The sequence below is a fragment of the Acomys minous genome (assembly GCF_964271855.1).
Source record: "Acomys minous genome assembly, chromosome: 11".
In the NCBI taxonomy this organism is placed as follows: domain Eukaryota; kingdom Metazoa; phylum Chordata; class Mammalia; order Rodentia; family Muridae; genus Acomys; species Acomys minous.
Window position 1 is genome coordinate 38,278,547 of NC_140492.1, and position 23,819 is coordinate 38,302,365.

Genomic DNA, 23,819 nt, shown 5'->3' on the forward strand with positions numbered 1-23,819 from the left:
TGGTACACACCGTTAATCCTAAGACAATGGAGACGAAGACAGGTGGATCTCTGAGAGTTCTAGACCAGCCTGGTCTCCACAGTCAGTGACCCCTGCTTATAAGGTAAGTTACTTGCAGAAACAGCCTAGGACTTAAACTGACAATTTTTTCCTTAAATTTACTATGTATGTTCCTTTTTCTTAACAATGAATTATATGTCCTTACTGATCTAAAGGATGTATACATATCACTCTTAGGTTTACGTAAGGTAATATGACGTCACTGCTCTAAAAATAGCCAGCCAATCTCCTTAAAAGTGGAGCTTCCACTGGGAGAACTGGCACCAAAGGGTAATTAGCCTAAAAGATATGTTCTGTTCATCAATGTAAGGACTAAGGTTGGACGGTGAGACTAGAATTAAAGACCTGGTGGCTAAGATGCTGTAGTTCTTTATAAATGTTCTTGGTATAAGATACAGCTTGTGCAGGACCTTCTGGTTCCAGCTTTCCTATCGTCACCTTCTCATCCCCTGGTTAGCCTCCTTCAGACCCAGTCACTAAAGAGCAACTTCCTGGTCCAACTCACATTGTACTTTCAGTATTGAAAAGCAGACATCACCTGGACCAACTGAGGCCTGTTAGAAAAATATATCAAGAAAGAAAGAAAGAAAGAAAGAAAGAAAGAAAGAAAGAAAGAGCGAGCAAGCAAGTAGGGCACTCAGGAGGCAGAAGCAGGTGGATTTCTGTGAGTTCAAGGCTACCCTGGTCTAAGAAGCCAATAACTGATACAATAAGACTGAATTGTATTTTTAAAGCTACAAGCACTAAGCAGGGCAGAAACTAAACTGCGTCTAATCTAACAATAAACTAAAATAAACTACTCTAATCCTCATAACCTACACATATCCCAAGCACTTACCAATATGATCCTCCTTGGGGGGCGGGGGAGCTTCTCTCCCCCAACTCCCAACTGTCAACTGTCAACTGTCAACTTTCAACTGTCAAGTCCTCCAGGCTCCTCCCACCTCCCATGGAAATCCTGCCTTTCACTTGCTTTTTTGACAACTGCTACATCCACTCAAGGTATTCCTCCACAGCAAAACGAGTCCAGGACAGATAAGGCTATTACAAGAGAAAGCCTGTCTCAGAAAGAAAACAACAAAAAGAAGAGGAGGAGGAGGAGGAAGAGAAGAGGAGGAGGAGGAGGAGGAGGAGGAAGAGGAGGAGGAGGAGGAGGAAGAAGAAGAAGAAGAAGAAGAAGAAGAAGAAGAAGAAGAAGAAGAAGAAGAAGAAGAAGAAATAGAAGAAGAAATAGAAGAAGAAAGAAAGTGAGCCAGCAAGGTGGTGCACACCTTTAATCCCAGCACTAGGGAGGCAGAGGCAGGCAGATCATTCTGAGTTCAAAGCCAGCCTGGTCTACAAAGTGAGTCTAAGACAGCTAGGACTAAAACAGAGAAACACTGTCTTCAAAAAAAAAGAAAAGAAAAGAAAGAAAGAAAGAAAAAAGGAAGGAGGAGGAGGAAGAGGAAAAAAAGGAAGAAAAATGTATCATGGGACACTAATCCCTGAAGATGGAACTGAAGAAGAAATGACAAAGCACTTGGCTCTATTCTCACTTACTGGGCGGGTGGGTGAGGTTACATACATCCCAGTGCCCGTGCGGAGGGCAGAGGGCAGTGAGCAGGAGCTGTCTGCCTCCACCACCATGTGAATTCGTGTGTCGGTCTTGGCAGCAAACACTTTCACCCACTAAGCCATCTCACCAGTCCTCTCAGCCACTTTCTTTTTTATGTTTTTAACTGAAATAGAATTATATTAGTTTCTCCCGTTCCTCTCCTCTCTTCAGCCTCTTTCTTGATGAGCCACAATGCACAAGAGCACACAAAGAATTTGGAAATCCTGAAGATATTTATGGTTTTTAACTCAAACTAGTTATTCTTTAGCCACAGAACTTTTTTCTCCAAAGTAGGGCTAATGAATGTGAAGTGGCAGTAAAAAGAAGTTAAAGCTATGGATAGTGTATTTAGAGGCCAGATTTTGAATCCTGGCCCTGTTTCTAACACCAGCTCTTACTAACCAAGGCTTATGATTCCTAAATCCCAGTTTCATCCATAAATCAAAAATAACAAATTACTTGTAAGGGTTTTTGAATATGTAAATATTCAAATATTTGAATATGTAAAATATGTAAAATGCTTAGTACTACAGTCAGGCCAAGGGTGCAGGAGGTGATGCTGCAGCCCACCAACCTCATCTTCAGACTGAGCACTGTGAGCAAGTGACAAGCGTGTTGGACCACTGGTTTTGATGAGCACATGAACCTCAGGTGGTGCAGAAGAGATTCATTCTAAAACAAAGGGTCAGGCTAACAAGGGGTAACATTCCTCTGCTACATACTGTTTCTAGGGGTTGGAGACATGGCTCAGCCGTTAAGCACACTCACTGCTCATGCAGAAGTCACAGGTTTGATTCCCAGCACCCTCATGGCAAGTCACAACTATCTGTAACTCCAGTTCCAAAGGATCTGATGTCCTCTCCTGACTTTTACAGGCATGAGGAACACACATGGTGCACATATATACATGCCAAAAAAATACTCATAGACATTAAAATAAAATAGATAAATCAAAATGAAAATATTTTAAGACAGAAATGGTGGCACACGCCCTCCTGAGTATTCAGGAGGCAAAGGCAGACAGATCTCTGAGTTTGAGACCATCCTGTTTTACACAGAAAGTTCCAGAACAGCATTATTTCTATAAATATATATATACATATATATGTGAAAAATCAAATATATTATTTAAGCAACATTTTTTAATGCCCACATTATACAACTAGAGGCATACCAGACCAAAATAGCTAGAACACCATAGATCTCTGATTGGGTCAGATCACACATTACTCTGCAGAAAGAAGGCCTTTCCCAAGGTAAATCATGAGGGAAATTCTCTAGTGACATGAATGTGCGCTCTTAATCTCAAAATTTCCTCAAAGAGATCTTTCCTATAGGTATAGCCACTTTTTATTCTCAAAGTTCTCTTTCTAAAAGTATATCCATCAAATAGTCTATATTTACCAGGTGAGGGGGATAGATTTTTGCCAATGAAAAGGACTAATATCTCTATATAACGCACCAACACATGTGTATGTAAAAAGCCAAGATGAAATATATTTATTGAGAAGAAACTGTGCATCTTAAACTGAGATTATGACTATGCCTAAAACTCTGCATTAAAGAACTCCCACAGGAATATTAGCGTAGACACCCTTTATGTCTTGCATAAATACAATTTCAAAGGCAAAGAACAGCTAATATCTTTAAAATACACAGAAAGAATTAGGCATGGTGGCATACACCTATAATTCTAGCAATGGGAAACTCTGAGACAGGAGACTCCTGAGCTCCAACCAAGGCTGCATAGTGACAACCATCCCTCCAAAAAAAAGACCAAAAATATTAGTAAGATCTACTGTACATAAAGAGATCTCAGGATTTCAACTCTGTCAAACCAAGTTCTCAGAGATCTGTGCTCACATCCTTCGGCTCAACAATATAGTTTTAGCCATATTGACACTGGCATACCTAAGTAGATTGGAACTGCTCACACTAGCTCTACAAAAGTAAACACTACAGTGATAAATTTTAAAATGGGTTAGGCTGTGCTAAGGAGTGGTGTCCAATGCCTTTAACACCAGCACTTGGGAGGCAAAAGCTCTAACATCTCTGAGCTGGAGGCCAGGCTGGTCTACAGATCAAGTTCCAGGACAGCCTGGGCTACACAGAGAAACTCTGTGTAGAAAAATAAGTGGGGGCTGAGCTGACCTGTAGCCCCAGAATTCAGGAGAGGTAGGCAGGGAGACTTCAAATCTGACCCCATCTTGGGTTACACAAGGATGTTGATTTTCTCAACAAAAAACGAAACAAACAACTCAATGAATTCATCAATGTTGTTTTATGTACTAGATTGTGCTGACTCAAGTACTTAAGAGGTGCACTTAACAGATGACAATAACTTGTTGACAGGACAGAGCTCTATCTCAATTTTATGCAAAACTTAAGAGGTTCTTGAGTTTCAAGCCTTAAAACAAAGTCAAACAAAAATGTGCTGAGATTAAAAACAACAAAAGCCCGGCTTCAAATCCTTTGACTTTCGAATCATGTTTGGAAGATGCAGGAGGCTGGGGAAATAATGTTATTAAATGAGCCTGTTCGAACCAGAGGGACACCAGGCATATTTACTTAAGGAACTGCGGGGCTATCAGCAAGCCCCGCCTTCCTTCCGTGCAGCTTCTCTTGCCTGCTGGGGGGGGGAGGGAGGGAGGGAGGGAGGGAGGGAGAGAGAGAGAGAGAAAGGGGCGGGGGAGAGAAGCCGGCCAGGCAAGGATTCAAAGGAACCAAGGAAAGTGAAATCCACTGCCGGGTAGGTAGAAGCCAAAGAGAATTACGAAGAAGGCGTGGCAGGACAGAGGCTACCAGCAGGGAAGATCAGCGAGCCAAAGACAATCAAGGAGAGTGTCCCGGGAGGAGGGAGCGTACGGAAGAGGTGCAGCTAGGGAAAGCCGCAGTCGAGCTTCCCCGACAGCTGCGAGCGCGGCCCCGGAGCACTCTCCATGATGCGCGCCCCCGCCGCTCCCTCCCTCTCCCCCTCCCCACCGCGCCTGGGAGCAGCGGCCAGCGGCGCAGGTTGCACGGTCAGCACGGCCCTCGCGCCAGCTGTCCTCACCCGACGAAGATCGCCGACGCCTAGACCTGGCCCTGTCCATGGTGTCCTCCTGCGGCTCCCTCCAGTCGCACTTCCAGGCGCTGTCACCTCGGGACCCCTCGGGCTGGGGAAGGGAGGGGGAGGGGAGAGAGAAAGCCAGAAGCGGGATTCGCGCTTGCGCACTGGCACTCGCCTCCCTCCGACCGGAAGCCCCGTGCCCCTCCCACCTCTGCTGGAGACAGCACTTCCTGGGCCTTGTTTTCCCTGCGGGCTGTCACCTATGCCTGTGCAGTGGGCCATTTCACCAACAAAGTCGCTAAGGAAAAGTAAAGCTTGGTTTACGATTTTAACTTGTTGACTTTAAATTTTTAAGCTAACCAAAAAAAGAATTTTAAATACCGAGTTCCAGTCCAGCTCGGTGGCGCCTGCCTGTAATCCCAGCACTCGGGAGGCAGAGGCAGGTGGATCTCTGCGAGTTCGAAGCCAGCCTGGTCTAGAGAGTGATTCCAGGACAGCCAGGAGTACACAGAGAAATTCTTCTCGAAAAACTTAAAATTAAAAAAAAATTTAAGGCGGGCGTGGTGGCGCATGCCTTTAATCCCAGCACTCGGGAGGCAGAGGCAGGCGGATCTCTGTGAGTTCGAGGCCAGCCTGGTCTACAAAGTGAGTCCAGGACAGTCAAGGCTACACAGAGAAACCCTATCTCGAAAAACCAAAATAAATAAATAAATAAATATAAATAAATATAAATAAATTTAAAACGCCTCCATTTCTACTTAACTAGGATCTTTCTTGGGAAAGGTCTTGTGTCATATTATTGCTGTTTTGGAATCCCTGGCTGCAGTTCCTTGTTTTTTCTTCTCAGATTTCCAATTCAAATTTAATTTCTCTGTCCTTTAGGAACATGTTATCTTCAGCGTTAATCAGAGAGCTCACCTACCTAAGAGTGGTCTCTGAACAAAGCAATAAGTTTCTCTCATTGATGACCATCACATTTCAGTAGCAACTATTCAAGTGTATTCTCCAGGCTCGAAGTCTTGGTGTAGAAATACTGATCTGAAGTAGTTTTAGGTGTATGCACAACAAGACAAACAGGGCCCTCAAAGCAAAGTCTTCGGAAGAACCCTTCATCTCCATTAGACACGGTGCTACTGTGTATCTTTGGCTAGCCTGGAACACACCATGTAGTCAAGTCGGACCTCAAACTCACAGAAATCTACCTGTCTCTGCCTCCTGAGTTCTGTGATTAAAGGCATACACTGCCATGGGAAGCCAAGCCCATTTGCTATAGTATTGTTAGGGTCCGGAACATGCTGAAGAAAAGATGCCAGACTCAAACTCAAATAGTATGCAAACAACAAAGAGCAATTCCTCTACAGGATCCAACACATTGGAGTGACCATTCAGACAAGATGGCGACCCCAGGTGAACTTGTAGGTTCTTTTTAAAGACTTGGTGGGTGGGGGTTGGGTGGAACTAGGTAATCATTAGCATGTTTGGATCGCCACTCAGACAGGATGGTGACCTCTGGTTAGCTCTGGTTAGCTCTGGTGAGCTCACAGGCTTTTTTTTTTTTTTTTACAAACATTTAAATTCCAAAAGGGATTATATAAATGTGACATTCATAGTGTTTTTATATTTATATAATCCTTAATTGTTTCATGATCCTTCTTGCTATATGTGGTTTATTGTATATATGTGTAATAATATAAATGTATATGTAAAGTAAAATTTTTTTAAAAAACAAATAAAAGTTAATAAAATAAATAAATAAATAAATAAATTCCAAAAGGGGAGTTAAGTGATCATTTAACTAGAAAGCCAAGGCAAACTGAGTAAACACATGGCTACCCTGGCCAGGTCATGAGTTTAACTTCCAGACCATCAGTATAACTTTCTTTTTTTCTTTTTAGTTTTTTGTTTGTTTGTTTGTTTTGTTTTTAAGACAGGGTTTCTCTGTTGGCTATCCTGGACTCATTTTGTAGACCAGGCTGGCCTGGAACTCACAGTGATCCATCTGCCTCAGCTTCCCAAGTACTGGGATTAAAGGTGTGTGCCACCATGCCCGGCTAATATATCTTTCTTAACCAATTATACCAGCAGCGAAAACCATTTTTAAATGTATCTTCCTCTGGCCAGGTCATGGCCGTCTCTGGTTGGCTGCCCATTCTTTGCCGCATTTCCAGTGACTGCCAAACCCATCTCTGAAGAATGGAGGCCCAGGCCTGCTCTGAACTAACAGAAACAGAAGCCTGTGGCTAGACTTATCGAACCAGACCTCTCAGTATTCCTGGTGGATAACTGGGCATGCATGTGATTAAAATCAAATGCACTGTGAGCAATGTGCGTTAGTGATAGTGTCACATGACCTATCAGTCAACATAGAGAGCTGGGGCCATCAAGATGTCTCAGCGGGCAATGGTACAGCAGTACTCATGTGCCCACACTTCACACATATGCTGTACATACAGACAAAATAAATAAATGAAACAAAAAAGTAAAATACAGAACCACCAAAACTATGCCCTGATAGCCAAACTCCTTCTCTTCAACTCAATCAAAAGAAGCCATCATGAGCTGAGCATGGTGGCACACACCTTTAATCCCAGCACTTGGGAGGCAGAGGTAAGCAGGTCTCTGTGAGTTCAAGGCCAGCATGGTCTACAAAGAGTCCAGGACAACCAGGACTATTATACAGAGAAACTGTGACTCAAAAAGCCAAAAAAAAGAAAGAGGAGGAGGAAAAAAAGGAGGAGGAGAAGAAGAAGAAGAAGAAACAAGAAGAAGAAGAAGAAGAAGAAGAAGAAGAAGAAGAAGAAGAAGAAGAAGAAGAAGAAGAAGCCACCAAGTCTGATAACTTGAGTTCCATGTCCAGAACCCAAACAGTGTAAGAGTAACTGGTTTCTGAAAGCTTTTCTCTAACTTTCAGTGTGTGTGTGTGTGTGTGTGTGTGTGTGTGTGTGTATCTTTATTGCTTGGGGACATGTATATGACACAAACCAGTTAATCAACACAAATTACATATTTTTCTTTGTTTTGTTTTGTTTTTCAAGACAGGGTTTCTCTATGTCACCCTGCTGTCTCCCACCCCTGCTGGACTCACTTTGTAGACCAGGCTGCCCTCGAACTCACAGAGATCTGCCTGCTTATGCCTCCCTGAGTGCTGGGATTACAGATGTGTGCCACAGTGCCCAACTAAATGATATATTTTTAAGTCAGACCCTTGAGTAAATTCATTCACATGCCTCTCTCTCTCTCTCTCTCTCTCTCTCTCTCTCTCTCTCTCTCTCTCTCTCACACACACACACACACACACACACACACACACACAGCATATTCTGAACTGTTTTATACCTTTACTAAGTATTCTTGCTATTTTTCAAACTGTCTAGGCCCTATTTCAATCCTATGACTAAGGAGCCAAGAACCTAGAAACGCCAGATCCAGACCCTGACCAGCAAGTGTGGCACATGCCTGTAAGCCCACTACGTGGAAAGTGAGGGCAGGAAAGTGAGGAGCCCAAGGTCATCCTCACCCACCTAGCAAGTTCAAAGCCAGACCAGCTACATGAGACCCTCTGTCAAACACACACTTCCGCAAAAGATTGCCTTGAGCGCCTCCACAGGCAGCTATTACACCGAAAATCTCAGAGGTTTTTGTGTGCTACTTATGCTTTCACTAGGTGGTGCAATTAGCTAGCTTTCAGTCGAGACTCCTAGTTGTAATCTGTCCCGAGTTTGGTTGATTTTTGTTTTGTTTTAATCGTGTGTGTGTGTGTGTGTGTGTGTGTGTGTGTGTGTGTGTGTGTGTTAGAGAGAGAGAAAGAGAGAGAGACAGAGACAGAGACAGAGGGGGGGGAGGGAGAGAGAGACAGAGAGAGACAGAGACAGAAACAGAGACAGACAGAGAGACAGAGACAGACAGACAGAAAGACAGAGACAGAGACAGACAGAGAGATGTGTATGTGTACATGCATATATAGGCAGTAAGGGCTCCTGAGGAAGACATTCTTTGGCTGGTAAGACCAACTGAGTAACCTGAAAAAGACACTCTCTAACCTGTTGAGCTGGCTGTAGCTGCTCAGTGGCTTCCAGGTTTTCAGTTTTCATGAGCTGTCACCTATGCTGGGGTGGGCTGTGGTAATACAGCTGTCTTTGAGTTATTTCTTCTCGCCAATATTCCTTAAGTAACACCAATAAAACTCATGTGTTGGCTCCGATTGCTTAATGATTCTACTTTATTAGGAATTTATTAAAGGCATGTGCTTCCCTTACAACACGACTGCCCTAAATAGGAGGGAAAGGAGATTAAGGAGAACAAGAACGAAACCTTCTGGGTGTCAGTTCCGTGGGGCAACTCTCCTGGTGTAATTCTCAGGAGCGTAGCAGATCATCTATCTGACAGAAGAAGCCACACTGTCCGTGGACCAAACTTGGCAGTTTCCACCAAGACCACCACCGCTGCCGCCACCGCCACCGCCAAACCTGAAACTGCTGTGGGCAGGAACCTTTGATCTCTTCTCAAGTTCCCTAATCTTCAGATCCCAGCTCTCCCAAAGCACACCTGCACCCCTGGCCCTTCGTAGAAACAAGAGGATTATGGGGGATTGTTTGCTGCCAGCCTAGGTAAAAAAAACAAGAGCTCCAGGATCATGACCTCAGGGTTCCAGGACAGACAGATCAGTCGATCGTGCCTCAAAGAAATGAGGGGAAGAGTGGAAAAGAGGGCACCCAGTGCTCTCTTCCAGCCCCATGATTGTTCATACAGGTTCCTACTTTGGCACAGACCCCACCCATGGACATAAACCAACACACCTACTCACACACACACACATGTACACACACATGCATACACCCCATGGACATAAAACCAACACTCATGTACACAACACACACACTGACCATGAACATAAATAACACACATGTACATGTATACCCACACCCCATGAATATAAACCAACACTCATGTGTACAACACACACACACACTCACATCTCATGGATATAAACCAACACTCATGTATACATACACACATGCATACAACCCCATGGATATAAACCAACACTCATGTATACACACACACACACACACACACACACACACACACACACACATCCCATGGATATAATCCAACACTCATGTACACAACACACATGCATACATACCATGGATATAAACCAACACACATGTATATACCCACACACACACACACACACACACACACACATCCCATGGATATAATCCAACACTCATGTACACAACACACATGCATACATACCATGGATATAAACCAACACACATGTATATACCCACACACACACACACACACACACACACATCCCATGGATATAATCCAACACTCATGTACACAACACACATGCATACATACCATGGATATAAACCAACACACATGTATATACCCACACACACACACACACACACACACACACACACATGCATACACCCCACGGACTAAACCAACACTCATATACACAACATACACACACACATGAAATTAAAAAGAGAAGAGAATTGTCTAAACTAGGCCTGGTGCTCTGGAAAGGCGGCAGAGGAGAGCGGCAAGCTTTCGGCCAGTCTAAACTACACAGACACTGTCTTCTAAGCACCTGTGCCTTCTAAGCACTTAAGTCTACCTTGTTCCTCCTACTCATACCCTCTCCACTCCTCTTTTCCCTCTCTGTGCTGCTGGTGGGGTGCCAGCCCACCAGGCTCCATTCTTTCCCCTAATAACTGTCTCTTCACCAACTGGATACACAAACACCTTTTTAAAACCCTGCAAGAAAATAAAGTGATACTGTACAGTGTTTGTTACCAGAGATATTTGAGTGTGTGTGTGTGTGTTCTCTGGGGGAAAAAAAAAAAACTCAAGCGGGGTGTGGTGTGGCAAGCATTTAATCCCAGCACTCAGGGGCAGAGGCAGGCAGATCACCGTGAGTTCAAGGCCAGCTTTGTCTACAAAGTGAGTCCAAGACAACCAGGGCTACACAAAGAAACCCTATCTAAAAAAACAAACCAAAAAACTCATTAGTTTACAATGCTCTTTTTTAGGTATCCTGTATCCTTTTCTATTTAGCACAGAAAATGATGTTTTATAGCTTAGCACCTCAATAAACAAAAGACTTTGAGATCTTAAAAAGCAGTGGTTTGGGGGGTTTGTTGTTTTTGTTTTTTGTTTGTTTGTTTGTTTCAAAACAGAGTTTCTCTCTGTAGCCTTACCTTTCCTGGATTTGCTTTGTAGACTAGGTTGGCTTTGAACTCACAGTGATCCACCTGCCTCTGCCTCCAGAGTGCTGGGATTAAAGGCGTGCACCACCACACCTGGCAGCAGTGGATTTTTGTGCAAACCAGCTGTGATGATTAATCAGTCCACTTGAATGGATTCAGAATCACCATGGAAACACACTCCTGAATGTAGCTATGAAAGTGTTTTGGAAAGGTTTAACTGAAGGACAGCCTGACTGAATGTGGGTAGCACCATCTCAAGGCCGGGCCAGACTGCATATGAGGAGATGAACTGAGCACGAGAATTCATCTCTCTTTACTTCGTGACCGAGGCCCTGTGACCAGCCAATTCATTCTCCTGCTACCCTGCCTCCCCACTAGGATGGTCTGTACCTGTGGCGGTTTAAATAGGGATGGCTCCCATAGATTCAGGAGGTGTGGCCTAGTTGAAGGAAGTGTGTTACTGTGAAGGCAAGCACACATTGAGGCCTTAATGCTCAAGCTCTGCCCAGTGTGGCACACAGTCTCCTTCTGCTACCTGCAGATCAAGATGCAGAATTCCAGGCTCCTTCTCCATGCCTGGAGGCTGCCATGCTTCCTGCTGTGACACTAGTGGACTAAACCTCGGGAATTGTAAGCCAGTACCAAGAAAGTGGCTTCCTTTGCCAGGCACGGTGGCACAGACCTGTAATCCCAGCACTCGGGAGGTAGAGGCAGGTGGATCACTGTGAGCTCAAGGCCAGCCTGGTCTACAAAGTGCATCCAGGACAGTCAGGGTGACACATGATGTCTCTTCACAGAAGTAAAATCCTAACAGTACCCTCAAACTGTGACCCAAAGTAAACTCTTTCTTGCCTTGTTTTTGTTACCTATTTTGTCACACCACAACAAGAAAAGTGACTAATACAGTACATTTTTAAAATGAGAATTGAAGAGAAGGTGTCATTAATCCATTCAAGAAATTAATCATTTATGGTTGCCATCAGTCATTAGTCTGAATCTGGAATATCCCCCAAAGGACCATGCTCTGCAGTCTCTTCTCTAGCTTGGTACTGTTGGGTGGTGGCTGAAATGCTGAGAAAGGACCTAATGGGTGGTGTTTGCTGTTGTATTTTGTCTTGTTTTTGTTTTATGTTTTTTTGAAACAGGGTTTCCCTGTGTATCCCTGGCTATTCTGATTCCCTTTGTAGACCAGGTTGGCCTCGAACTCACAAAGATCCACCTGCCTCTGCTTCCCAAGTGCTGGGATTAAAGGTGTGTGCCATGGTGTCTGGCTTAATGAGTGGTTTGGTTTGTTTTTTTTTTTCGATGACTGAGATGTGCATTAAAGAAAACTGTGGGACTGAAGTCTCTTTTTTTCTATTTCACTTTCTGGTCATGAGTTCAGTTGTTTTGGGGCTGGGTGATGGCTTGGTTGGTGATGTGCTTGCCTCTCGAGTGTGAATATGTCAGTTTGAGCTCTAGAACCCATGTGAAAAAAAAGCCAAGAGTGGCAGCACACACTTGTGATGCCAGCGCTGAGGAAATGGAGACAGGATTCTTGGGGCTTACCAGCCAGCCAGCCTAGCATGGTGAGTCATAGGTCCAATAAGAGATTCCCACCTCAGAAGTAAAAAGGAGGGAATATTCCTGAAGAACAGCACCCAAGGTTGTCCTCCTGCCTCTGCGTGCATGTGCAAACAGGTGCATGTCTACCTGCACACATCCATGCAACCAAATAAAATAAAATGAAGTAAATGTGATTGATTAGTGCATACACACACACACACACACACACACACACACACACACACACAAATAGATTTGCACACACTATATCTTCCCACCAATGAAGTACTACCAGAGACTTTAAAGCACTGGAGCTGCCTGATCGCAGACCACGACGTTAAAACTGTGAGCAAAAACAAACCTTTTATCACAGCATAGCCTGTGTCTCAGATATTTATTATAGTAAAAGCTACCACCTGCCAAAATAATTCATTTGTTTTGTTTTTGTCTTTGGAGCACCCCACTTAGACACTCAAAGTCTCATCTTTTCCCTTTAAGTTCTTCCCTCAAGAATCCAGTGTTAGCCAGGTGTGGCGGCACACACCTTTAATCCCAGCACTTGGGAGGTGGGGGCAGAGGCAGGAAGATTGTTGTAAGTTTGAGGCCAGCCTGGTCTACAAAGTGAGTCCAGGACAGCCAAGGCTACACAGAGAACCCCTGCCTCTGAAAACAACAACAACAACAAAAACAAGGAGGAGGAGGAAAAGAATCCAGTGTTAGAGCTGGAGAGATGGCTCAGAGGTTAAGAGCACTGGCTGTTCTTCCAAAGATCTGAGTTCAATTCCCAGCAACCACATGGTGGCTCATAACTATCTATAATGAGATCTGGTGCCCTCTTCTGGCACACATGCAGGCAGAATACAGTATAAATAATAAATAAATCTTAGAAGAAGAAGAAGAAGAAGAAGAAGAAGAAGAAGAAGAAGAAGAAGAAGAAGAAGAAGAAGAAGAATCATCATCATCCAGCGTTGGTTGGATGGGGCTAGAGAGATGGCTCTTCCAGAGGTCCTGAATTCAATTCCCAGCAACCACATGGTGGCTCAGAACCATCTAGAATGCTCTCTTCTGGCTTGCAGGTGTACATATCCATAGAGTACTCATATACACTAAAAAAAACAATCTAGCCTTAGGACTGAAGAGATGGCTCAGTGGTTAAGAGCATTGGCTGCTTTTCCAGAGGACCCAAAGGTCAATTCTCAGCACTAACCATCTGTAACTCCAGTTCCAGTGGATCCAACACCCTCTTCTGGCCTTTTGAACACCAGCCATGTGCATGGTGCACAGACACGCATGCAGAAAAAACATCGATACACATAAAATTAAACTCAGAGGTAAATCAGCCTACTTTACCTTTTAATACATCAGGATAACTATAAGTAGTGACAGTAGATATTGATCATAACTTACACAGCTTGATTCATATTTCATTCATTTGGGGGGGTGTCTCTGAGACTATCAGGGTTGGGAGGTATTTCGATCTGTAATGATCTGCCTGAAGCAAGAAGGAAGTCCTGCTCAACACAAAACACAACTCAGTAGCCAGTGCTGGCCCAAACTTTTAGAGTCTAACCCTGGGCAGTTGATTTTAGGCATGTTTAAATACAGTACAATTTGGAAAAAAGTTTCCTGGTGTAACACAATCCCCTGTGTACAAGGAGGCATAAATATATCAAAACTTTTCTCCGAGTACATGTCCCATCGTCCATGAAGATGGGTCCTACAGAGACTACCTGGGTTAGCTTAAGAGCTTAGAGGAAGACGTGGTGTGATCTCGATCATTCAGATAGTGCACAAGCCATTTGGGCTATTAGCCACCTCTGCTGCGCGTGGGAATTGCTAGGACCTATCTTTACAGGTAGTACAGATCGCCAGGCTATTAGCCACCTCTGCTGCGTGTGGGAATTGCTAGGACCTATCTTTACAGGTAGTACAGATTGCCAGGCTATTAGCCGCCTCCGTTCCCAGCCTTCTGGGTAGAAAAGCAGGTTACACATCTGTCCCACTATAGAGACAGTTCTCTGTCTCTAACAGTCCTGGTTCCCTAGTGGTTGTCTGTGAGGGCAAGGATCTTTGCGCTCCCAACACATTCTCACTACTCTAACCCTGCCATTCAGTTAACAGCACAGTTTACTGTGCTGCCTAGTTTGATGTCAACTTGACACGAGTGATTGGCAACTTTTGAAAGGAGGGAACCTCAATTGTTCCAGAGAGAGAGAGAGAGAGAGAGAGAGAGAGAGAGAGAGGGAGAGGGAGAATCCTTCCATACAATCCAGATGTAGGGCATTTTCTTTTCTAAAAATATTTATTTATTTATTTATTTATTTATTTATTTATTGGTTTTTCTAGACACGGTTTCTCTGTGTAGCCTTGGCTGTCCTGGACTTGCTTTGTAGACCAGGCTGGCCTCGAACTCACAGTGCTCGGCCTGCCTCTGCCTCCCAAGTGCTGGGATTAAGGGCATAGTGATAACGCTGGACGCATTTTCTCAATTAGTGATTGATATGGGACGGTCCAGCCCTTTGTGGATGGGATCCTTCCTGGACTGGTGGTCCTGGGTCCTTTAAGAATGAAGCTTGAGCCGGGCGTGGTGGCGCACGTCTTTAATCCCAGCACTCGGGAGGCAGAGGCAGGCAGATCGCTGTGAGTTCGAGGCCAGCCTGGTCTACAAAGTGAGTCCAGGACAGCCAAGGCTACACAGAGAAACCCTGTCTCGAAAAAAAACCAAAAACCAAAAAACAAACAAACAAAAAAACGAAGCTTGAGCAAGCCCCGAGAAGCAAGCCAGTAAACAACACCTCTCCATGGGTGCTGCATCAGCTCCTGCCTTGAGTTCCTGTCCTGACTTCCTCCAGTGATAGACTACAAATGAAAGTGTAAGCCAAGTAAACGCTTTCCTTTCCAGCATGCTTTTGTTTATAGTGTTCCATCATAACAATAGCAACTCTAATTAAGGTATTCAATGTCTGCCATGGAAATAAACCAAGAGCAACAGCATGAGAAAACCAAACCCAGTTATTCTGAGCTTTCTACATAATCGAGTGGGCCACCATCACTGTTCTGCAAGAGATTCAAAGACAGAATGGCAGAAATGCCTTACAGTGTGGATAGAGGCTTTTGTCATGGCCTCTGGGTGAACTTACTAGGAGTGGAACATCATAAGGGGTTGGGCAGGAGTATATAGTTGACCTCTCTCTGATTGATTTCAGATTATCAACAGGGGAAAAATAGTGAAACTGGTGAGATTGCTCAGTGAATAGAGCCGATTAGTGTGCGCGTCTACAATCTGTGCTCTTACTGGAAAATGAATGGTAAAGACAAGTGAATCTCTAGGCTCACGGGCCATCTAACCTGGTATACGTAGCAGCAAGCAACAAAGAAACTCTACCTCAAGCAATGTGGAGGACTAAGATCAACACCTGAGCTGTCCTCTGATCCACTTGTGTGTCCATACTTGAATGCACATATTTATACACATCACATATACACAGGGATGATTTAAAAAAAAAAATCAGGGACGCCATCAGTTACTAATCTGTCCTGGCTATCTGTCACTGCTTACGACAGAAATGATGTTTGCTTCCTGGGCTGTCATATCTACTTCATGTCGGGATAATTTTCTGGGCTGTTTACTGTATATAAGAGCTGGTTGCCGAGCAAGGGCAGTGGCACACACCTGTAATCCCAGCACTCAGGAGGCAGATGCAGCCGGATCTCTGTGAGTTTGAGGCCAGCCTTCTCTACAAAGCGAGTCCAGAACTCTGTGCAACGGAGAAACCCTGTCTCGAAAAACAAAACAAAAGACAGGGTCTTACTGAGTAGCTTTAGCTAGCCCGGTCTGAGGACTAACAGTTCTCCACCTGAGTAATATGGTATGTGCACACTGTGGTAGGTACTGAGGGTAAACTGATCGATCAGATATAGAATTCAATTTACTTTTTCTTAGTTTGGCTGTCCTGGAACTCGCTTTGTAGACCAGCCTGGCCTCAAACTCCGCCGCCTCTGCTTCTGCCTCCCTAGTGCTGGGATTGAAGGTGTGTGCCACGACGCCGCGCTAGAATTATTTTTGTTTTGGTTTTGTTTCTCGAGACAGGGCTGTCCTGGACTCGCTTTATAGACCAGACTGGTGTCTAACTCACAGGGATCTGCCGCCCCGAGTGCTGGGATAATAGGCGTGCGCCACCACACTAGAATTAAATTTTCAAGTATTGCTCTAAGACTTCCGTCAGATCATTTTGTCATTACATGTGTATAACTAGAGTACCCAAGCTGAAAGCCTGTTAGTATTCGAGCTCTAACGGCAAATCAATAAATGGGGCGGCGTGGCGCCGGTAAAGAGTCCCGAGCTGACTCAAAGTCTTATTCACAAGGACTCAGGCGGAGTCTGTCAGCAAGACCGCAGGGCGACTAGAAGCGGGTAAAATGCTAGCCGCGCTAACGTCAGAGGCAGCGCCGGAAGAGGCGGTGCTTCCGGTGGCACCGAATTTCCGGCGGCCGCAGCGGGAACTCTTGGCCTCTCTACGCCCTGTGCTGTGCAGGTCGGCGTGTCTTGACGTTCTGCGCCGTGGCGGCTGTCTTGGTACATGCGGACTTCCCTCCGCTGGGGTTCTGGTGCTGTGCTGGCTCGGTCGCTTCCGGCGATACAGGTTGTGGGGCGCGTGCCCTAAGAACTACAGGCGAGGTGAGGCAGTGATTTACAGATCGTAAGTAAGTACATTACCTGAAACAGAAGCCGTGTTTACCAGAACCCTCTCCGTTATTGCGCTTTAAAATTAAGTTGGCGGGAGCTGCAGAGACGGCTCAGTGTTTAAGAGGATTTAAGTATGGTTTGTTTGTTTTTTTGTTTTTTGCAATGTGATCTATACTTTAATAAAGGGGCACTGGATCAGGCGCTCTACCTCTTTGACAGAAAGTACTTAACAAGCCTTTTACGATAACATGACACTGACATGGCCTAGGTACAGAGAGGTTAGGGGAACGAGTGAGAAGGCTCGGTGGGTTTATTCACCGGGAGACCCGTTCCCACCTCCGACATGGTGGACGGAGTGAACTGACTCCCAGCGTTGCCCTCTACCTTCGATGTGCAAGTGCCAGGACGTGGCTAGGGCCTATATTCTCGGCATATCTGGCAAGATGTGTGGGGACTTGGAGGTAAGGCTCTCAACAGACTTGCCCTGTGAAAAACCGTTAGTGCACTCAGCTTTCATGTCAGTGACCAATGCTTACAGAAGAGGAACAAGCTGCTCAGGTGCTTCCAGACGGTTGAAGACCTCTTTGTTTGCTTAACTCAGTCTTTGTTTTAACCTTCCACTCAGTGCTTTCCAACCACAAAATATTTTTCTTAAGGATCTATATTTTTCTTCCAAAATAACAAAGTTCTCTTCAAAAGTTGTCTCTTGATTTAACATCCTTTATTTCTTAGATAAGCTCCCAGCTTCCCCGTGGCTTCCACGCCGACACTAGGATACACGCCTGCAGTGTAAGTGGCCACCACAAGGTCTCCGCCACTACCACACCAGTGTTCTTATTCTTAGCATAGAGAGAATGGTATCTGCTCAGACACATTTGTAATCCTCCTTTTCCCTGAATTACAACCCTTCCCTTCGAGTTATCAATGGGTTTTTGGCAAATCCATTCACAAGGGTTCGAACATCACTTGGCATTATACTAAATCCTGGTGATGTCACGCACAGGCTCCTTTCATGGAGTTCGATGAGGGCTGCACTGTCCACATGCTTCGTCCCCAACAGGTCATCTATCAGTAAGTTTTTCAAGTGACTCATGGTTCCTCAGCTCTGAACTGGAAACTGTAGTTGAAGCCTCCACGTGTGAGACTACAAGTGTATCTGAAACTTCCGTTTTAGCATCAGAGTGTGTCCTGAGCTTTAAAAGCAAAAGCCCATTCCTATTATTTCAAGTACTCTAGGGGCAGGAAGGTCACAAGTTCAAGGCCAGAGAGACTCTTATGTTAAAAATAAAAAAATCTGCGGATGAAGCTCGTTGGTAGAACTGGAAACGTAAAGTCTCCCACTCAAGCCTCAGACCCGCCTAACCGGGAACTAAAACACCAGGAACCCAGGGCTACCGAGCTCTTTTTTTTTTTTTTTTAAGATTTATTATTTATACAGTATTCTGCCGACAAGTATGTCTGCATGCCAGAAGAGGACACCAGATCTCATTGTAGATGGTTCTGAGCCACCATATGGTTCCTGGGAATTGAACTCAGGACCTCTGGAAGAACAGCCACTGCTCTTAACCTCTGAGCCATCTCTCCAGCCCTTAAGTATGGGTTTCAATACCCATTTCAGACAGTTCACAATTAACTCCCTGTATCTCTGGTCAGGTTGTCCCATGCCTTTGGTCTCCTAAGGCACCCACATGCCCGCACAAATAACCAGCCCTACACCGACGTGCACACAGAACTTTAAGATAAAATCCTTTTAAAATTAGGTTTTTATAGCGAGTGTGGTGGTGCAGGCCTATAGTTTCAGACCTCGGGAGGCTGAGGCAGATGTCTGGAGTTTGCCAACCTGCACTAAAGAGTGCAGACCCTGTAAACAAATTTTTTTTATTTTTAGGTTTTAATTTCTATGATATTATAAGAAGTCTCTCTTTACTAGTATAAGAGCAAAACTCAACTATATTTTTATTAATTAATTACTTTATTCATCTTATGGGATGAAAGGCCTATACTACCATGCCTGGACCAAGATAATGGTTTTGAAATCCCTTTGTCAAACTCAGGGCCTCAGGATACTAAGTTAAATATTTCTTAGTCTGATATCAGTGTTTTCATTTATAAATCTTTAACGTCTGATTGGGTTTGGTTTTGGTTTTGTTTTGAGATAGTGTTTCTCATTGTAGCCCTGGTTGTTCTGGCACAAATGCTGTACACCAGGCTGGCCTCTAACTCACAACCGCCTGCCTCAGCCTCCCCAGTGCTGGGATTAAAGGCACCACCACCTGGCTTGGTTTTTGTTTTTTTGAGACAGGATCTTAACTGGATCCTTGGCTGTCATGGAACTCACTGTGTAGACAATGCTGGTCTTGTTTAACTGTATAGACACAATCATTATGCAAATGGAATATAGTTTGTAGCTTCTAGAGGGGAAAACAGGTAAATGTCATAGTCAGAGGATGCTATGAAAACTGTATCAGGACTGCTTGATCTAACGTAGAAGTGAAGAGGAGATGTGTGCAGCTGAAAAGACACGGAAAGGGTCATATGAAACCCTGCTTAAGCCAAGTTAATGAAAAAACTCTTTTGAGACAGGGTTTCTCTGTGCAGCCTTAGCTGTCCTGGACTCTTTTTGTGGACCAGGCTGGCCTCTAGCTCACAGAGATCCACCTGCCTCTGCCTCCCGAGTGTTGGGATTAAAAGTGTGCACCACCACACCCAGCTGCTTAGGAATGAAATTAGTCCTATGCAACATCTACCTTTTTCAAAGGTTTCACTTTGTGCTTCAGAAATCAATTGCCTTTTGCAGCCAATTAAGCCGACCAGCTTCCTTTCCTCGTGGGGGTCTGGTGTGCAGTGGTTGCAAACAGCATCCTCCTTGGTAGTGTATGCAGCCTGCTGAATGTGCAGGTTGCCCAAAGGGACCTTGGAGACAGTTTTCAGGTGGATAATCATGTCTCATCTCAATGCTAGCTCCACCCTAGGCTCTAGACAAATCCGTGGGGTTTTAGCTGGGTGCAGTGCTGGGGTTCACATTGGTCAGGTCCTAGAGTCCACCCTCTGCATTTGCTGTCCACCAAGCTGCAGGATAAGGAATGTGTGACTGAGGCCTTGCTGAGCCAACTTCAGCTTTCCCAACAGCCAGAAGAGCCACATCTTAGAGAAGTGGGGCTTCACCAGATTTGATGCAGACAGTGTTTGTTTGTTTGTTTTGTTTTGTTTTGTTTTTTGTTTTTCAAGACAGGGTTTCTCTGTGTAGCCTTGACTGTCCCAGACTCACTTTTGTAGACCAGGCTGGCCTCAAACTCAGCGATCTGCCTGCTGCTGCCTCCCAAGATGCAGACAAATTTAAATCCATGGTAGCTGAAAGCTGGTTTGTCCTTGATGGCTGTGGGATCAAAATATCTCCAGTTGTGGTGGCAGACCCAGCTTTTCTGTGGACCTCCACTGTGATGAGTCATGTACCCCACTAATCATGCTCATCAAAAACTCCCATATACAGTCTGAGGGAGGGAGGGAGACCAACCAGTTGGACACTGAGAAAGTTTTAAAAATCTTTATCTAACTTAATTTTAACTTTCCTTTTATAGGGGCTCCTCACATTTCTTCAAGATGAATGTTACCATCTGTTTCCTAAGACCTTTTGCCAGGTTACTGGTGCCATTTCTCTTTCATAGGAAGAGAAGGGTTTTACACTCAGCAATTCTGCACAGATATATGTCTTCCAAAGTACCTTCCTTGTCTTGTCATAATAAGGACAGTACATCCCCTCCACAACAGCTAGAGTTGGACGGGTGGAAAACTACAATGAAATCTAGCATTCATGAAGATGCTGTTTCCGAGGTCTCAGACAAAGATGAAGATTCTCTAGCTGCCACCAGAGAATTAATTGAGATGTGGAGATTACTTAACAAAGATGTACCTGAACATATCACTGAAGAAGAGCTGAAAACACTTGTGGAATGTGCTTCTAAATCAGCCAAAAGGAAGTACTTGAAGTATTTATATCTTAAGGAGAAGACAAAAAAAGCTAAGCAAATAAAGAAGGCAATGAATGCAGAGGCCAGGAAGGCCAGGCTGCTAGAGATGCCGACGGGAGAAGGACAGCAGGACTTCATGTTTCTTCGGCTCTGGGAATTGCGGAAGAACTCTGCTCTGGGCTGGAAGGGTGTTCAGGCTATGCAGTTTGGACAACCTTTGGTGTTTGACATGGCTTATGATAATTATATGAAACCAAGTGAACTGCAGAATACTGTTTCTCAACTTTTAGAAAGTGAAGGATGGAACAGAAAAAGTGTTGATCCTTTCCACATTTATTTCTGCAATCTTAAAATAGATAGTTCTTATCATAGAGCGTTAGTTAAACGTTATGGAGAAAAATGGGACAAATTGCTCATAACAGCAACAGAAAAGTCTCCCGTTGATGTATTTCCAAAGGACAGGATTATATATTTAACTGCAGATTCTCCCAATGTTATGACTACCTTCAAGCATGATAAAATGTATGTAATTGGATCATTTGTTGATAAAAATATACGAACAGGCACATCCCTTGCCAAGGCTAAACGGCTAAATCTAGCAACGGAACGCCTTCCATTAGATAAATATTTACAGTGGGACATTGGTAACAAAAATCTCACCTTAGATCAAATGATCCGTATTTTGCTCTGCATGAAAAACACGGGTAGCTGGGAAGAGGCTCTGAAGTTTGTTCCCAAGAGAAAGCATTCTGGCTATCTAGAGATTTCTCAGCACCCTCAGGACATTTTGAGGAAACTGAAGAAGACAAAGACTTTAAGTTCCTTTGCAAAAGGCTCCTTAAATGCACGCACATGGAAAAAGTGACCTGAATGCAAACATGTGACAGTATAAGAAGCAAATAGATTGGAAATAGCTAAAATAGTGTATTTCTTCATAAGTGGAATTATTTCTTAAAAGTAATCTTTCCAGACTAAAAGTTGAGGTGTTTTTTTGGTTACTTGCTTGATTTTTTTGTTTGTTTTTGTTTTTCAAAACAGGGTTTTTCTGTATAGCCTTGTCTGCCCTGCAACTTGCTGTATAGAGGAGGCTAGCCTACAACTCAGCAATCTGCCTTCCTCTTCCTACCAAGTGCTGGGATTAAAAGTGTATACTGTCTGCAGAGGCAGCCAGAGATACCCTTTCTCAAAAAACAACAAAACAAAACAAAAAAACCATAAATGTGTGCCACCATTGCTGGGCTATGTCTTATTTAAATATCTGCAAAACTTTGAAAGTATGTTTTATTTGTTGTAAAAAAAAAATAAAAACAGTTTATAGATTCATTTAGAATTGAATAAAATAAGATAGTTATACCATTGTGTTAGCTTTTTCTTAAGGAGTCTTTGAATATTAGACTTTGTTCTCTTTTTTTTTTGTTTTGGGGGTTGTTTGTTTTGTAGGGATGGGAGGCATGTCTCAAGTAGCCTATGCCAACTTCAACTCCAAATTCTCTGCTTCCACCTCTCAAATGATGGGATTATCACTGTGCCTGCCTCTATTACACATAATTTTGTTTTGTTTTGTTTTACACATATTCTTTATCCATGTCAAACTACTTTTTGATGAGAAAAGAGGAATTAAAACTTTCTAAATTTGATATAGTAGTTATGAAATTAAAGCCTGTATACAATGCTGGGCATGTTATAAGCACTAAGGTAAAGTATATTGCTTAACACAATCTTGGTTATCCAAAAATTGGTTTTCCCTGCCATGTTGATTTCCTTATACCATCAAAAATGAGTTTGGGGGCTGGAGAGATGGCTCAGCAGTTAGGACCACTGTCTGCTCTTCCAAAGGTCCTGAGTTAAATTCCCTGCAACCACATGGTGGCTTACAACCATCTGTAATGAGATCCAGTCCCTTCTTGTGGTGGGCAGGCACACATGTGGGCAGAATACTGTATAAATAATAAATAAAAATTTTTTAAAAAATGAGTTTGGATGTAAAACCCATTTCTTTGGGGGAAAAATGCATCTGGATTAGGATGTGGGTTCTTGCAAAGAACTTGAGTTCCCAGCATCACACCAGGTGTCTCACAACCACCTGTAACTCCAGTGGATCTGACACTCTGGCCTCTAAGGGTACCTATACCAGATGTGGTTTATACAAATCACACAGGCGTATACACACATGAATACAAACAATGGAAAAAGTATTTGGTTAATGGATACTACTGAATTTTTTTGCTTGTGTGACTGTGACGTGCGTGTGTACCCATGAGACCAGAGGAAAACATCCCTTACTGTAGTTACAAGTAGTTTTGAGATGCCCAGCATGGGTGCTGAGAACTGAACTTGCATTCTGATGGTCCCAGCCACATGGTTTGGATTCTTGGGTTTTTCTGGAAATGAAAGCTTCAACAGCAAGTCGGAGGCCAGCCAAGGTTACACATGACACTCAAGAATAGGAGTAACCTAGGGTGGGATACCTTCTTTTTGAGATGGGATCCTAGGGTATAGCTCTGTCTGGCCTTGAACCCACTGACATCCATCTGCCTTTGCCTCCCAAGTGCTGCCATTAGTGGCACAAGAAATGTGAGAATCTTAGTTTGTAAAGCCATACAGGAGAAATGGTAAAACAAAAGGAACTAAATACATGATAGTTTGCCAATCACTTGTATATACCCGTGTGCTAAAGTGAACTGAGAAC

The 23,819-nt window shown here is 43.9% G+C and overlaps 2 protein-coding genes and 1 pseudogene across 9 annotated transcripts in view; 1 reads left to right on the plus strand and 2 right to left on the minus strand.

Annotated features, from left to right (window-relative positions):
- The window catches only part of SENP7 (SUMO specific peptidase 7), a 115,382-nt gene extending 109,160 nt beyond the window's left edge, over positions 1-6,222 (minus strand). For 2 of the 5 annotated variants that reach the window (XM_084801544.1, XM_084801541.1), the window contains exon 1: positions 4,707-6,076. In XM_084801544.1, coding sequence (XP_084657670.1) covers positions 4,707-4,746 — 40 coding nt within the window. In that variant the 5' untranslated portion in view covers positions 4,747-6,076. Of the gene's footprint in view, positions 1-4,706 lie in introns of all 5 variants that reach the window. The other 3 variants (XR_014783181.1, XM_084801543.1, XM_084801542.1) reach the window with 3 other exon arrangements.
- Positions 6,223-16,938: 10,716 nt separating this feature from the next.
- On the plus strand, positions 16,939-23,104 carry TRMT10C (tRNA methyltransferase 10C, mitochondrial RNase P subunit). 3 transcript variants are annotated; one of them, XM_084801434.1, is made up of 2 exons: positions 16,939-17,179; positions 20,741-23,104. In XM_084801434.1, exon 2 carries the CDS (start codon positions 20,763-20,765, stop codon positions 21,993-21,995), a length of 1,233 nt encoding a protein of 410 aa, XP_084657560.1. In that variant the 5' UTR covers positions 16,939-17,179; positions 20,741-20,762; the 3' UTR covers positions 21,996-23,104. The 3 variants fall into 3 exon arrangements, with proteins under 3 accessions (XP_084657560.1, XP_084657559.1, XP_084657558.1); XM_084801433.1 differs by having other exon boundaries at positions 16,939-17,175; XM_084801432.1 differs by having other exon boundaries at positions 16,939-17,153.
- On the minus strand, positions 17,186-20,374 carry LOC311608797 (profilin-4-like; annotated as a pseudogene). Its single transcript has one exon. The product of its transcript is annotated as a profilin-4-like (transcript).
- Positions 23,105-23,819: the final 715 nt, after the last annotated feature.